This window comes from Lepidochelys kempii, chromosome 2 (genome assembly GCF_965140265.1).
Source record: "Lepidochelys kempii isolate rLepKem1 chromosome 2, rLepKem1.hap2, whole genome shotgun sequence".
NCBI lineage: Eukaryota > Metazoa > Chordata > Testudines > Cheloniidae > Lepidochelys > Lepidochelys kempii.
This window is the reverse complement of record NC_133257.1, coordinates 223864254-223876486: the sequence shown is the minus strand read 5'-3', so window position 1 is coordinate 223876486 and position 12233 is coordinate 223864254. Positions and strand designations below refer to the sequence as shown.

Sequence of the window (12233 nt, the reverse complement as noted above, 5' to 3'; positions counted from 1 at the left end):
TCCTACCCTTCAAATCACTTCTATCACCTTGGACAACACCACCATCCTCCTAGTCACTCAGGCGCATAATCTGGGGCATGGTCTACACTAGGAAATTAGGTCAGTATAACTGCATCACTCAGGGGAGTGAAAAATCCATGCCCCGAGTGACACAGTTAAATGGACTTACCCCCGATGTAGACAGTACTGTGTCAGTGGGAGAATCCTCCCGTTGACCTAGCTACTGCCTCTCCGGGAGGTGGATTATCTACGCCAATGGGAGAACCTCTCCCACTGATGTAGGTAGCATCTTCACTGAAGTGCTACAGTGGTGCAGCCGCAATTATGCTACTCTAGCAGTTTATTTTGTAGACAAGGTGTGTGTAACTGAATCTTGCTGCTTCTTCCTACACAACGTCTCAAAGACCAATCTTTCTGCTCTGCCCACAGCACCAAAATTCTCATCCAGTGCCTGGTCTTGCATCTAACCCACTTGACTTTTATCTTCCCTGGCCATTACTATTGCAATGTTGCTCCAAGAAGTCCAGTAAAGAGCTGCTGCCAAAATATTCCTCCGGATTTGCTCCCCGTTCACCTTTCTATCACCTTGACTTCAGGGCCCTTCACAACTTAGCCCTGCCCTACCTCACTGTGTTACTAAGTTCTCATGCCTTTGGCCACCACCTTTACTGCACCAGTGTTCCCAATAGTTCCTGCCAGCCAGTCATCTCCTCTTTCAAAATGCCCTCATTCTTTTTCTCATACTGTTACTTAATATTAGGACTGTCAAACCATTAAAAAAATTAATCGTAATTAATCACATGATTAAAAAAAGCTATTAATTAATCCCATTGTTAATAATAGAATACCATTTATTTCAATATTTCTGGATTTTTTTCCAATATATTGATTTCAATTACAACACAGAATACAAAGTGTACAGTGCTCACTTTATATTAATTTTGATTACAAGTATTTGCACTGTAAAAAAACAAAAGAAATGTTTTGTAATGTAGTGCCATCTCTTTATCATGAAAGTTAAACTTACAAATGTAGAATTATGTGCAAAAAAACCTGTATTCAAAAATAAAACAATGTCAATTTTTTGACCCTGCAAGTCCACTCAGTCCTACTGCTTGTTCAGCCAATCGTTCAGACAGAAAAGTTTGTTTACATTTACAGGAGATAATGCTGCCTGCTTCTTGTTTACAGTATCACCTGAAAGTGAGAACAGGCATTCTCATGGCACTTTTGTAGCCGTCATTGCAAGATATTTACATGCCAAATGTGCTAAAGATTCATAGGTCCCTTCATGCTTCAGCCACCATTCCAAGGGATATGCGTCGATGCTGATGATGGGTTCTGATTGATAACAATCCAGAGCAGTGTGGACCGATGCATTTCCATTTTTATCTGAGTCAGATGTCACCAGCAGAAGGTTGATATTATTTTTTGGTGGTTTGGGTTCTGTAGTTTCTGCATCGGAGTGTTGCTCTTTTAAGACTTCTGAAAGCATGCTCCACACCTCGTCCCTCTCAGATTTTGGAAGGCACTTCAGATTCTTAAACCTTGGGTTGGGTGCTGTAGCTATCTTTAGAAATCTCTTATTGGTACCTTCTTTGCATTTTATGAAATCTGCAGTGAAAGTGTTCTTAAAACATGCTGGGTCATCATCCGAGACTGCTATAACATGAAATATGTGGTAGAATGCAGGTAAAACAGAGCAGGGGATGTCCAATTCTCCCCCAAGGAGTTCAGTCACAAATTTAACTGACACATTATTTTTTTAACAAGCGTCGTCAGCATGGAAGCATGTCCTCTGGAATGGTGGCCGAAGCATGAAGGGGGATACACATTTTTAGCATATCTGATATGTAAATACCTTGCAATGCCAGCTACAAAAGTGCCATGCAAATGCCTGTTCTCACTTTCTTGTGACAGTGTAAATAAGAAGAGGGCAGCATTTTCTCCTATAAATGTACACAAACTTGTTTGTGTGACATTCTATACCTTGGGAGAGCGTTCTGGAACCCCCATATTCCTCATTTTTATATAATCGTGATCTTACCTTACAAGGCATGCTTTATATGTATCGGGAAAGGTTATGATCTGCTGAAAGTAATTTCTCTATCCATATATGTATATCATTAATGCATATGAAGTTATGATAATTGTGTCGTATGCTGTAAATTGGGGAATCACCAGATATTAGCTTCTCAGAGGCAACAGCAAGGAAAGTAACCAACACCTGGGCGGGGTTTCAAACAATCCATCAACAGCCATTGTCCAGCAAGGGAGCTACAATTCAGTAATTCACCTGCATGAGACCACACCAGGGGAATTGCTCAACCTTGCCTAGAGATTCAGTAATGCCCACCAGACATGCCTGGACTTGTTTGTTCCCCAAGCACATGAGATTGAGGGAACAAAACAGAACAGAGCAGGCCCATGTTTCGCCTTTTCTTCTACTCCCACCTATAGTGCAAGCAACTAAGACACTGAGAAGAAGACAAGACTCCAACAGAGGAGATTGTTCCTTAAACCTGGGCCAAACCTGTATATTAAGGACTGCAATATCCAGGGGGGTGAGAAAAACAGGTTAATCTAGATGTCACCGAGTCTAATGGGTTTGAGAGTTTAGACTGTATGCTTATATTTTATTTCTTTTGGTAACTAACTCTGACTTTTTGCCTATCACTTAAAATCTGCCTTTTATAGTCAATACATTTGTTTAATCGTTTATCTTTACCAGTGAGTTTGTATGAAGTGTGGGGCAAATCTGTTCAGGTTTTGCAAAGGCTGTGTATGTCAACTTTCCATTGATGAAGTGGTGAACCAATTAATAAATCTGCAGTGCCCATCTTGAGAAGTGCAAGACTGTATTTTCCTGAGGTACAGTGTTGGGGACTAGGGGGATTTGACTGGTGCCTTTCTCTGTGTGATTAATGAGCGGCTCTCGGAGCATTCATGCAATCTAGCTGGGTGTGTGGGGCACCACATGCTGTTGTGCTGTTGCACCTGGAGGGGCTTGCTGCTGGTCACTAACAAGCCATTGTGAGAGACAGCCCAGGCTAAAGAGAGTTAAGGGGGCACAGCGGTCCCACAGTCCCAGGCTACACCCTGGGGGGATCCTGTCACAGTTTGTCTTGGTGATTGGCTGAAGAAGTAGGACTGAGTGGACTTGTAGGCTCTGAAGTTTTACATTGTTTTGTTTTTGAGTGCAGTTATGTAACAACAAAAATTCTACATTTGTAAGTTGCACTTTCATGACACAGATTGCACTACTGTACTTGTATGAGGTGAATTTAAAATATTATTTCTTTTGTGTATCATTTTTACAGTGCAAGTATTTGTAATCAAAAATATACACTTTGATTTCGATTACAACACAGAATACAATATATATGAAAATGTAGAAAAACATTCAAAATATTTAATAAATTTCAATTGGTATTCTATTGCGTAACAATACGATTAAAACTGTGATTAATCACGATTAATTTTTTTGAGTTAATCACGTGAGTTAATTGCGACTAAGGGACAGCCCTACTTTATATATGTGAAAAGCTCCCAGAAAAAACTGTGTACAGCCAGGACCTTATCATCCTTCAGATCCCTCGTCAAGAGTCATTCTGCCTGATGCCTGCAGAATCATCCTGCCGGTTGACCATGAATAGGCAGGTGACTGTTCCTCTTCCTTCCTTTTCCTTTCACCTTTACTCTTTTATAGCTCCCCAATCTCTGCTATTCCCCTTCACTTTTTCCAACCCAAGTAAAAAGAAAACAACAAAACTGTGGCTATTGTCTTTGTTTGCTTGTGTCATAATTCCCGATGTAATTGTACCTCTGATTCCTTCATGGTTTCTTCAAGGGCACCCTGCTTAAGTCTCAAGCCTCTAGCTGTCACCTTTCTCATACAGTCACATCACTCCCTGTCTCTAGACTAGGTATTTAGGCTGCAATTCACTGTGATTACCTTAGCAGGTCTGATTTTAGTTCAGCACCTGCAATTCTGTTCTCTCAAGGGCTCTGACAGGGTTAGCTAGTGATGAGCCAGTCTTCATGAAGCAAAGTATTATTTATTCAGAACAAAAGCATTACAAAGAAATCCTATTTTAAATAAAATAAAGAGCTTACATGCAGGTTTTAGTTTACCAGTCAGTCACCACCTTCCACATGAATGAAGCAAAGTACTGCAGGGCCTGTCTCTCTTGGTCACAGTGAGAGGTAGTTCTTGGATACAGTGAGAGTGATCTCTCTCCTGGCTTCGGGATAGTCTCTTTATACAGTTTGCAATTATTTGTTAGCCCTCTTTTAACCAGTTTATCAAATCAGTATATGTAATTTCCCCTGGGGAGATGAGGCTTCTTCAGACTTATCTGCTTACAGATTTCTATTAATTACCCCGCAGTGACTTTAATTCCCACTGGAAACTCCTGGAAACTCTACTATGGAGCTAAAATACAAACCCCATACGGATACATATAAAATTGATATAATAGCCTCAAAATTATTCTATGTATCTGTACTATGTCACAGCTTGTGTGTTGTATCCCTATCCCTTTGTCTCTGCTGGTGTCTTTTAGACTGTGAACCCTTTGGGTGGGGACAGTATCTCCCTGTAGCTTTTGTGTGCTACCAAAATATAAATGTTTAATTGTCAATGTCGTCTGTGACAAAGCTCCAACCTTGTCTCAGTGGGTCCCGCGCTTTCTGGTGGATTACGCTAGCCTCAGAGGCTCACTGTGACCCTCCACATAGCCCTCCTCTCTCTAGAGGCAAGGGTCACAGCCTACTGAGCCATTTTCATCATTGGTTACTTATGTAACTGGTAAACTGAGATATTAATTGTGACAGATATGGCAATTTCCTGCAATATCTTTGGGAGATTTTACAGTATTTAGTTTATGTATCATTGTGGGCCAGGAACTGTACGTAATTCCATGGAAGAGGGTGACCATAGCTCCTCCAGGAACTAAGAACAATGCAGGGTAGTTAGGCAAACTCACTCAGATTGTAAAACCTCTAAAGAAGTAGCACCACCTACTTTGCATTTATTAGTTCAAACTGGATTCTTCAGAACCCAACAGAAAAAGAGAGGACTTTGAGTAAATAGCCTGAGTTTAAATGACTCAGGGCCTCCTTTCTGATCCAGCAAACGGACAAGACCTTCTGTCCTGGGAGGCCCTAATACTTCCCGGGAAGGTTTCAAAGGACTTTCGTCTACTGAGGTCCCATAAGACTGATGGGTGACCTGTGGTGAGATTTTAGAATGGATATAAAGGAACTTTTATTGTTCTGTGTTTTCTCTGGAATGCTTTCACCTTAAGAATAAAGGTGTTTGCTTATAAAGGGCTGTGTTGTAACTTGTGACTGCTGGCAGTTACTTCTGTTCAGAGTCTTCAAAGAGAAAGCAAAATGCAGGTGCTGGCCTGGTTAGACAGTCTGGCTTGCTGGAGATATCTCAGTGTAGCCAGGGAATGGCGCAGCCTGGAAAAACCTTGGGCAGAAGGGAAAGACAAGCAGGTCTGTGCCCAAGAGAAGTGACAGTTGGAAGCATAGAGTAGGTGCCTTTAGTGGACCACGGAGGGGAAAATACAGGTACAGTTGCCCTGATCTGTGACACTAATGCAGGGGCTGGCAAACTTTTTGGCCTGAGGGTCACATCGGGTTTCTGAAATTATATGGAAGACTGGTTAGGGGAGGCTGTGCCTCCCCAAACAGCCAGGCATGGCCCAGCCCCCGCCCCCTATCCACCCCCCCCCCCGCTTCTCGCCCCCTGACGGCCCTCCCGGGACTCCTGCCCCATCCAACCTCCCCTGTTCCCTGTCCCTTGACTGCCCCTGGACCTCCCACCCCTGACTGCCCCCTGCTGCCCCATCCAACCCCTCCTCTTATTCCTGACTTCCCACCTGGAACCCCTACCCCATCTAAACACCCCTTCTACCTGCAACTATACCTCTTTGAAGAATCTTCATCTTGAACCCAAATTTATTTCCACTCCACACAAACGTGCTGTTGATACATTTTATTAGAGTAATTGACTGACCACAGAAATCATAGCTCAGGTAATGGGAAACTTTTATTAACAGAATAAATCCCACATCATTTCAAGCTCCTTTATCTTTTTGTTAATTTCTACATCATTTTGGAGCATTGTCACATTTTTAAAGACCTGTGTTAAGCATTAACAGGTTGAGAATTATAGGTGTGAGGTTTGGCAATCACTTGAGAGGAGTTTCAGTTATGAACAGTGGCTCATTTTTAAACAATTTAAATAGCTGCTTGACTTAACACTTGCATAGTATTTATCAAGACAGATTCAGCAGAGCATAGTATACAGGAAACTATTAGCTTCAACGGCACTGTAGCATAGAAAGAAGTCCTGCCACAGATTACCCTTGTTGATTTTTATGGTAGCTGCACCTTTGCACATGCCATGTAGGCTGGCTGATGCTTGTTTTACATTTGTACGATCCTGGGTGGGGGGGAGATTTAGTTTGAGGGACAGTGGGTGCCATCTGTATGTTCACGTGCATTGTATTTCATTCCTCATGAACACAGTAGTTACTAGTAGGGTTACGTTACCATTTTCTCTATGGCACTGAAGTCTGGATGCAAATTTCATTAGCTGTTCCTTGTTCTGGCTACAATAAATGCATGTGTAAGTTAATTAGTTAGCATTGTATGTCTGGTTTGAGTTCAGTCAGAATCACGTTCAGGTTTCCACATGTAAAAGGACATTATGGGAGTACGTAACTTTTGTAGGGTATATGTAAGTTTTGTAGGGTAACTTATTTATTCAGCAGTTTGGGCCAGGATGGAAGGGAGGGAATCTCACAGAAGTGTGGAATTCAGTGGATAAATGTGACCAAGAGACTTACTGGCAGAGACTCTTTTGAGTCTCCCTGGTGGTTTTAACCCCCTCAAAAGAGGGTGAAGTGTAGACTGTGGTCCAAGCTGTATGTCCTGGCCTGGGTGGGCTGAGAGATGTCTCTGTTTGGGTAGCCACCTTGACCTTGGGGTCTGCCAGTCAGGATAAAGTGTGGCTTGTGGTTGGGCCAGTCAGCCACAGATGCAGTTTTTTTGCCTGCGTTATCCCTAACTTGCGACACAATTTTGAAGGATCCTGTAGCCAACAGATTAGGTTGAGGATGGTGCTCAGGTTTGAAGAACAGCAGGGATCAGGTCTAGATTTGGTGTGTTGAAATATCATAAAACTTTGTGTCCAAATGACAGAAATCTTGCAAGATTGGGAAAACATGGAAATCTTACGAAATCAGCTAGATCTGATGTGATTTTGCTCATCTTGGTTAACGTCAGAACTGAATCTCTCTGCTTTGGATGCTTTTATTTGCACAGCTAAAATTTTCCATTGTTTTCTAAAGGCTTGTCTACTCAGGAACACTCAGGAAAATTAATCTGAATTAAGTTTCAAAGTAGATTAGTTAAACCACATTAAATCCCCGTGTGGACAATCTGATTTAGTATTAAAGTGGTCTTAATTCAATCTAGTTTAATTCGCTTTGTGAATTAAGATAAAATTAATTTAGGCTTTGAATCGATTTTGAAAGTTAATTTGGATTAATTTTCTTGAGTGTCCCAGTGTAGCCATACCCTCAGTTTTGCATTTAGATATCTATGTAACTTGTTTGTCATAACCAGTTCCTTTTCCTTGACCTCATGCATTTTTTTTTCTGTCTTGAGTCATGTACCAGCTGAGCATTCTACTGTTTAATGAGAAATTTGGTGAATACTATTTCCACTTTTTATATGAGCAAATTATTTTCCTCTGCTTTTCCACTTAAGTAATATGAAAGTGAGATTTCTGCAGGATGGGAATTCCTACATAATAAGGTCAGAGTTATTTTAAAAATATAATTTTCATTTGATTGTAAATTTTGGGACAGGTGAAAATCACAACCTAGAATAGAGAAGTCCCTTATTATCCACCAAACAGGGAGAGCACTGGCAGCAGCAGTGTCAACTTCCCTACACTTTTCCTACTCGTGTATCTAAAGTCAGATTGTCTCTAGGGGTGAGAAGCTGGTTCACTGTCTATGCAGTTAAGTCAAACTGTGTATGGATAAACTGCCACATTTGGTGCAAACTGCATTAGTTTCTGTGGCCTGCATATCAGTCCACTAGGAACTGGACTGAGACGAGTCATTTCATCTGGGATACTAAATGTTCTAATGGTAACAACTTTGGTCACCATTGATCTGGATTGGATTTCACTGGCAACCTAGAATGGAGAGGCTTTATATCGTATCACCCATTCCCTGACATAATCAGTTGTCAAATTTGATTCAACTTTAGTTTGATGCTGAAATTCCATATTTTACAATTGATTAGTTTTTTCAGTCTTTTAAATTTTTGTTTTAGGAGGTCTCTACTGATACCACTGGCACCCTCACAGCTGCTGAAGAGAGAAAGGAGAAAGTGCCAAGCCCACACCTCAGTCATCTGGTAGTTTTAACATCTGGCAATACTCTGTATGGTTTGGCAGAGAGAGTGGTAGCCACGGAATCCTTGTAAGTTATTTACTGTAAACCACCTTTTTTAAAGCCACTGCAAGTAAATCCATGAGGTGTTTAAGATGGACCTCTCAAAAAGATAGGCAGTGACCATAATTATTTAGTCATAAAACACAATAAATAGATTGCTCTTTTCAAATAAATTAGAAGTAAATCACCAACTGATGGATGTTAACACCTGAAGGAATCTAATATGATCTGATTTTCCGCATAAGACAAATTGAGGAATTTCAACCAGCAATTTCTGCTGCAAACCAAATAATTTGTGGTTGAACTAGGGAGTATATACTTTAGAAGGATATTCAGTCTTGATTTAAAAAATAATGGGATGATTGAGTCTGTACTGTTCATATAAAACCTTAAGTTAAAGTCTTCTGCATTGTAGTAAAGTGGAATGCAAGACTCAGATTGTTGCTTCACTTAAGTTTGGGATGTTTTATATAGTGTGTGGAAAAATTTTACTAATTAAAAAGGGATAATCACATACTTCAGTGAAGTGATGTATTTTATAGTTGAAATGATTTATGAACATTTTAGAGAGTCAGGTGAGAAATATGAAAAATGATTCCTCTACTTTTCTTAGTAATATCTTGCATGAAAACAAAATTTAAAAACAAATTAACTTTTCACTATTTTTAGTGTTTTTGTTTATTTTTTGGCTTTCATCTCAGCCTTGTCAGTGAAAGTAGGTTAGTCCGTTTTAATTTTTTTTTTTGTCAGCTCTTAATCAGTTCCATTTTCTTACATGTTAGCAAAATGCTGTAATGTTTAGATTGCAAACATTGGGAAGGTTTTTGTTTGGTTGATTAAAAAAATATTTGCGATGGAAATCGGGGAAAAAAGCAGAAAATCAACTTTTTTCTAATAAAACCTACTTCTATGAAAGATTTTGACTGGAGAATATACCCTTGAAGCTGTAAATGTGGTTCGCTAGTATATATGTGACATACAATTATTTCAGGATCCAGGTATATATTTAATAATAATAGTATTTTCTGTGAAAAAAGTAGAGAGAATCCTTGAAAGTAAGTTTGTGTATGTGTGTGTAGGTAGACACACACACACACGCACACACATGTCCTCTCTCTCTCTGGTTATATATGTAGAGTTATACATATGACTAAAATAATGTTGTTATCTAGATTAATGACCCACATCTAACAGTTTGTGTGCAGCAGTGAAATGTTATGTTTTTTATCCTGAAAACAATTTTGATTTAATTAGTTTTTATGGTCATTGTCTAGTCCAACTACTACCTCAGAATATGAGTAGTTCCTTTGAAAAATAGCAAGGAAAAGCCAGATCCTATCGCATCAGATATGATAAATGCTGAAAAGTGTTCCAGTGGGGATTTTTCTTTATATTAAAGTTTCTTAAGGGAAAAATATGCTTAAAATGCAAAGATTTTTTTTAAATTGAAAAGCATTCCTTCTTTGTGAGGTTTTTTTTTCTTGACTTCATTTAGCATTGAAAATTAAGGAATGCTACTAAACAGTTTTCTAACTGAATTTTGACAACAACGTTGTTGGAAACATGACTGTGTTAATGACAATGTAGAGTGCTTATAACCTTTTGCAGAAAGTGTGAAAGAGAGATGTTGGGGTTAATTAGTTTACTACAGATACAACCAAAAAGAATCAGCATGCTTGCATTTTTATAACATAGATATTTATTTTTTGTGCTTGGTTGGGAGATGGGAGGGGGGATTTCTTTCAATTCTAAAATAATTAGCAAGAATTTTGGTCTCATCCAAAGCACTGAAGTTATTGAAAATCTTTCCATTGACTTCAGCTGGCCTTGGATTAGACCCTTTATGTATGATCTACCATGATCCACATGGGAATGGAAAGGAGGAAAAGTATAAAATACTGAGTTAGGAGTTCCTGAGAGACTATTGACATAAAAGTGCAAAAAAAGTTTAAAGCTAAAAGCTTTCAAAGATGCTTTTATGTCTGGGCAGCTTCCAAGACCATTTGCTGCAAATAAATGAAAAGTAGATGCCCTTTAAATATTGTACTCGGATCAGAATGAATTTTATGTGCTTTCTTAGGGTGTTTTTGGCTGAGCAGTTTGAGTTCCTTCAGTCGCATCTTGATGCTGTGATGCCTGCAGCCAAGAAACCCTTTCTCCAGCAATTCTACTCTCAGGTCAGGATTCTGCCATTCACTGTTCATTTTTAAACCAAAGTTTCATAATTTGTGCTATATTATGAGGGTGTTTTGCATGGTATTGTTGTACATTACTTTTTGTTAGCAAGAAATTCTGTTACACCGAATTCTATTTAACTTCTCTTTCAGACTGTGTCAACTGCCAGTGAACTACGGAAACCAATTTATTGGATTGTAGCTGCTAAAGCTATTGATTATGAACAGATGCTGCTCCTCATGGCTAATGTGAAGTGGGATGTGAAGGAGATCATGTCACAACACAACATATATGTTGATACTCTTTTAAAGGTGAATATTTTCCTGGAAACACCTAGTGTATTAGATATAACCCTATAAAACAATACAATTATTACTGTAATTCCTATGGTAAAGCTGTAGTAGAGATAAGATTAGAGGAATACAATGTGGTGATTTATTCTTATTCGTTAGGATGGTGTGTACTTTCTGAATTCCTTTTTAGTCTTACTACTGGCAAAACACGGTAAACTTCTGGGTACATTTAATACTCCATTGTTGTCCATAGAGTCAGTTTTTCAGGTTATTAAAACTTATTGCCCATTAGCACTCTTTGGGTGGAAGAGATCATAGCTGAATAACTCTGCAGTTTCATTGAAGCTAAAACTCTGAATGGCAGGTGGAAGGCTAGTAGAAAGTAGTTGCATTGTTAAACACATCGGACATGGCCAGTGGATTCTTTTGAGGAGTTGTATCATCTGACATTTACCATAGATCCTGTAGGAGAAACGAGTCCTGCAAGTAATCCTAAAAGCATTATAAGCCCTGCTTGGGCCTCTAAAGACAGGGCAAGAAAATGTACGTATCAGATACTAATATAAAGTTACAGGCTGGATTTTAAAAGGAACCTAAGACAGTTAGGCATTCAGCTCCCACTGAAAGCTGATGGAGAAATGGGCATCTTAATTGCCTAAGGCTCTTTATTACATATAAACTAGTGCTAGTGCTCTGGAGGAATTCCTCCCACATACAACACAGCATAATATATACTTTGCTTTAAATATATATTCACACCAATTTTAAATTACATGATGGTTTTTAGGAAATAATTACAATGTTAATGGCAGAAGCATTTTTCAGCTTGTTAAAGAGAAGTTGGAAGACTTCCTTTTTATGCAGTGAATTGTGAAATCTAGTGTATATTTTATAAAAATGCAGAGTCTACGCATTGTAACAGACACCTCTACACTTTTGTCCATTATATCCAGTCTCCACTTTTAAGGGAAAATATTGGAAAGAAGTGAGAATCTGCGAGTGAGAATGTATTATAGAAATGGAAGATGGTTGTAAATCTTTGCAGCTTGCCTTTGTTATGCTGTTTATTTTTAACTGGGCCCTTTGAAGAAATTTTTCTACTTATGGTTCAGTAGTGGAATGGCTTCCATGAACCACAGAACAGCGGATGTATTTGTTTGAGCCTCAGGACAAAAGTAAAGGCAATTTTATTCCATTGTGGTCTCTAGGTTATGTAACTAAAAATAGGTTTCAGAGTAGCAGCTGTGTTAGTCTCTAAGGTGCCACAAGTCCTCCTTTT

The 12233-nt window shown here is 39.2% G+C and overlaps 1 protein-coding gene across 9 annotated transcripts in view; it reads left to right on the top strand.

Moving 5' to 3' along the window:
- VPS50 (VPS50 subunit of EARP/GARPII complex) overlaps positions 1–12233 on the top strand; it is a 203269-nt gene that overhangs the window by 171224 nt on the left and 19812 nt on the right. For 8 of the 9 annotated variants that reach the window (XM_073333942.1, XM_073333944.1, XM_073333941.1 and 5 more), the window contains 3 exons: positions 8365–8513; positions 10567–10663; positions 10814–10972. In XM_073333942.1, the coding sequence (XP_073190043.1) occupies positions 8365–8513; positions 10567–10663; positions 10814–10972 (405 nt within the window). Of the gene's footprint in view, positions 1–8364; positions 8514–10566; positions 10664–10813; positions 10973–12233 lie in introns of those variants that run through there. The other variant, XR_012157551.1, reaches the window with a different exon arrangement.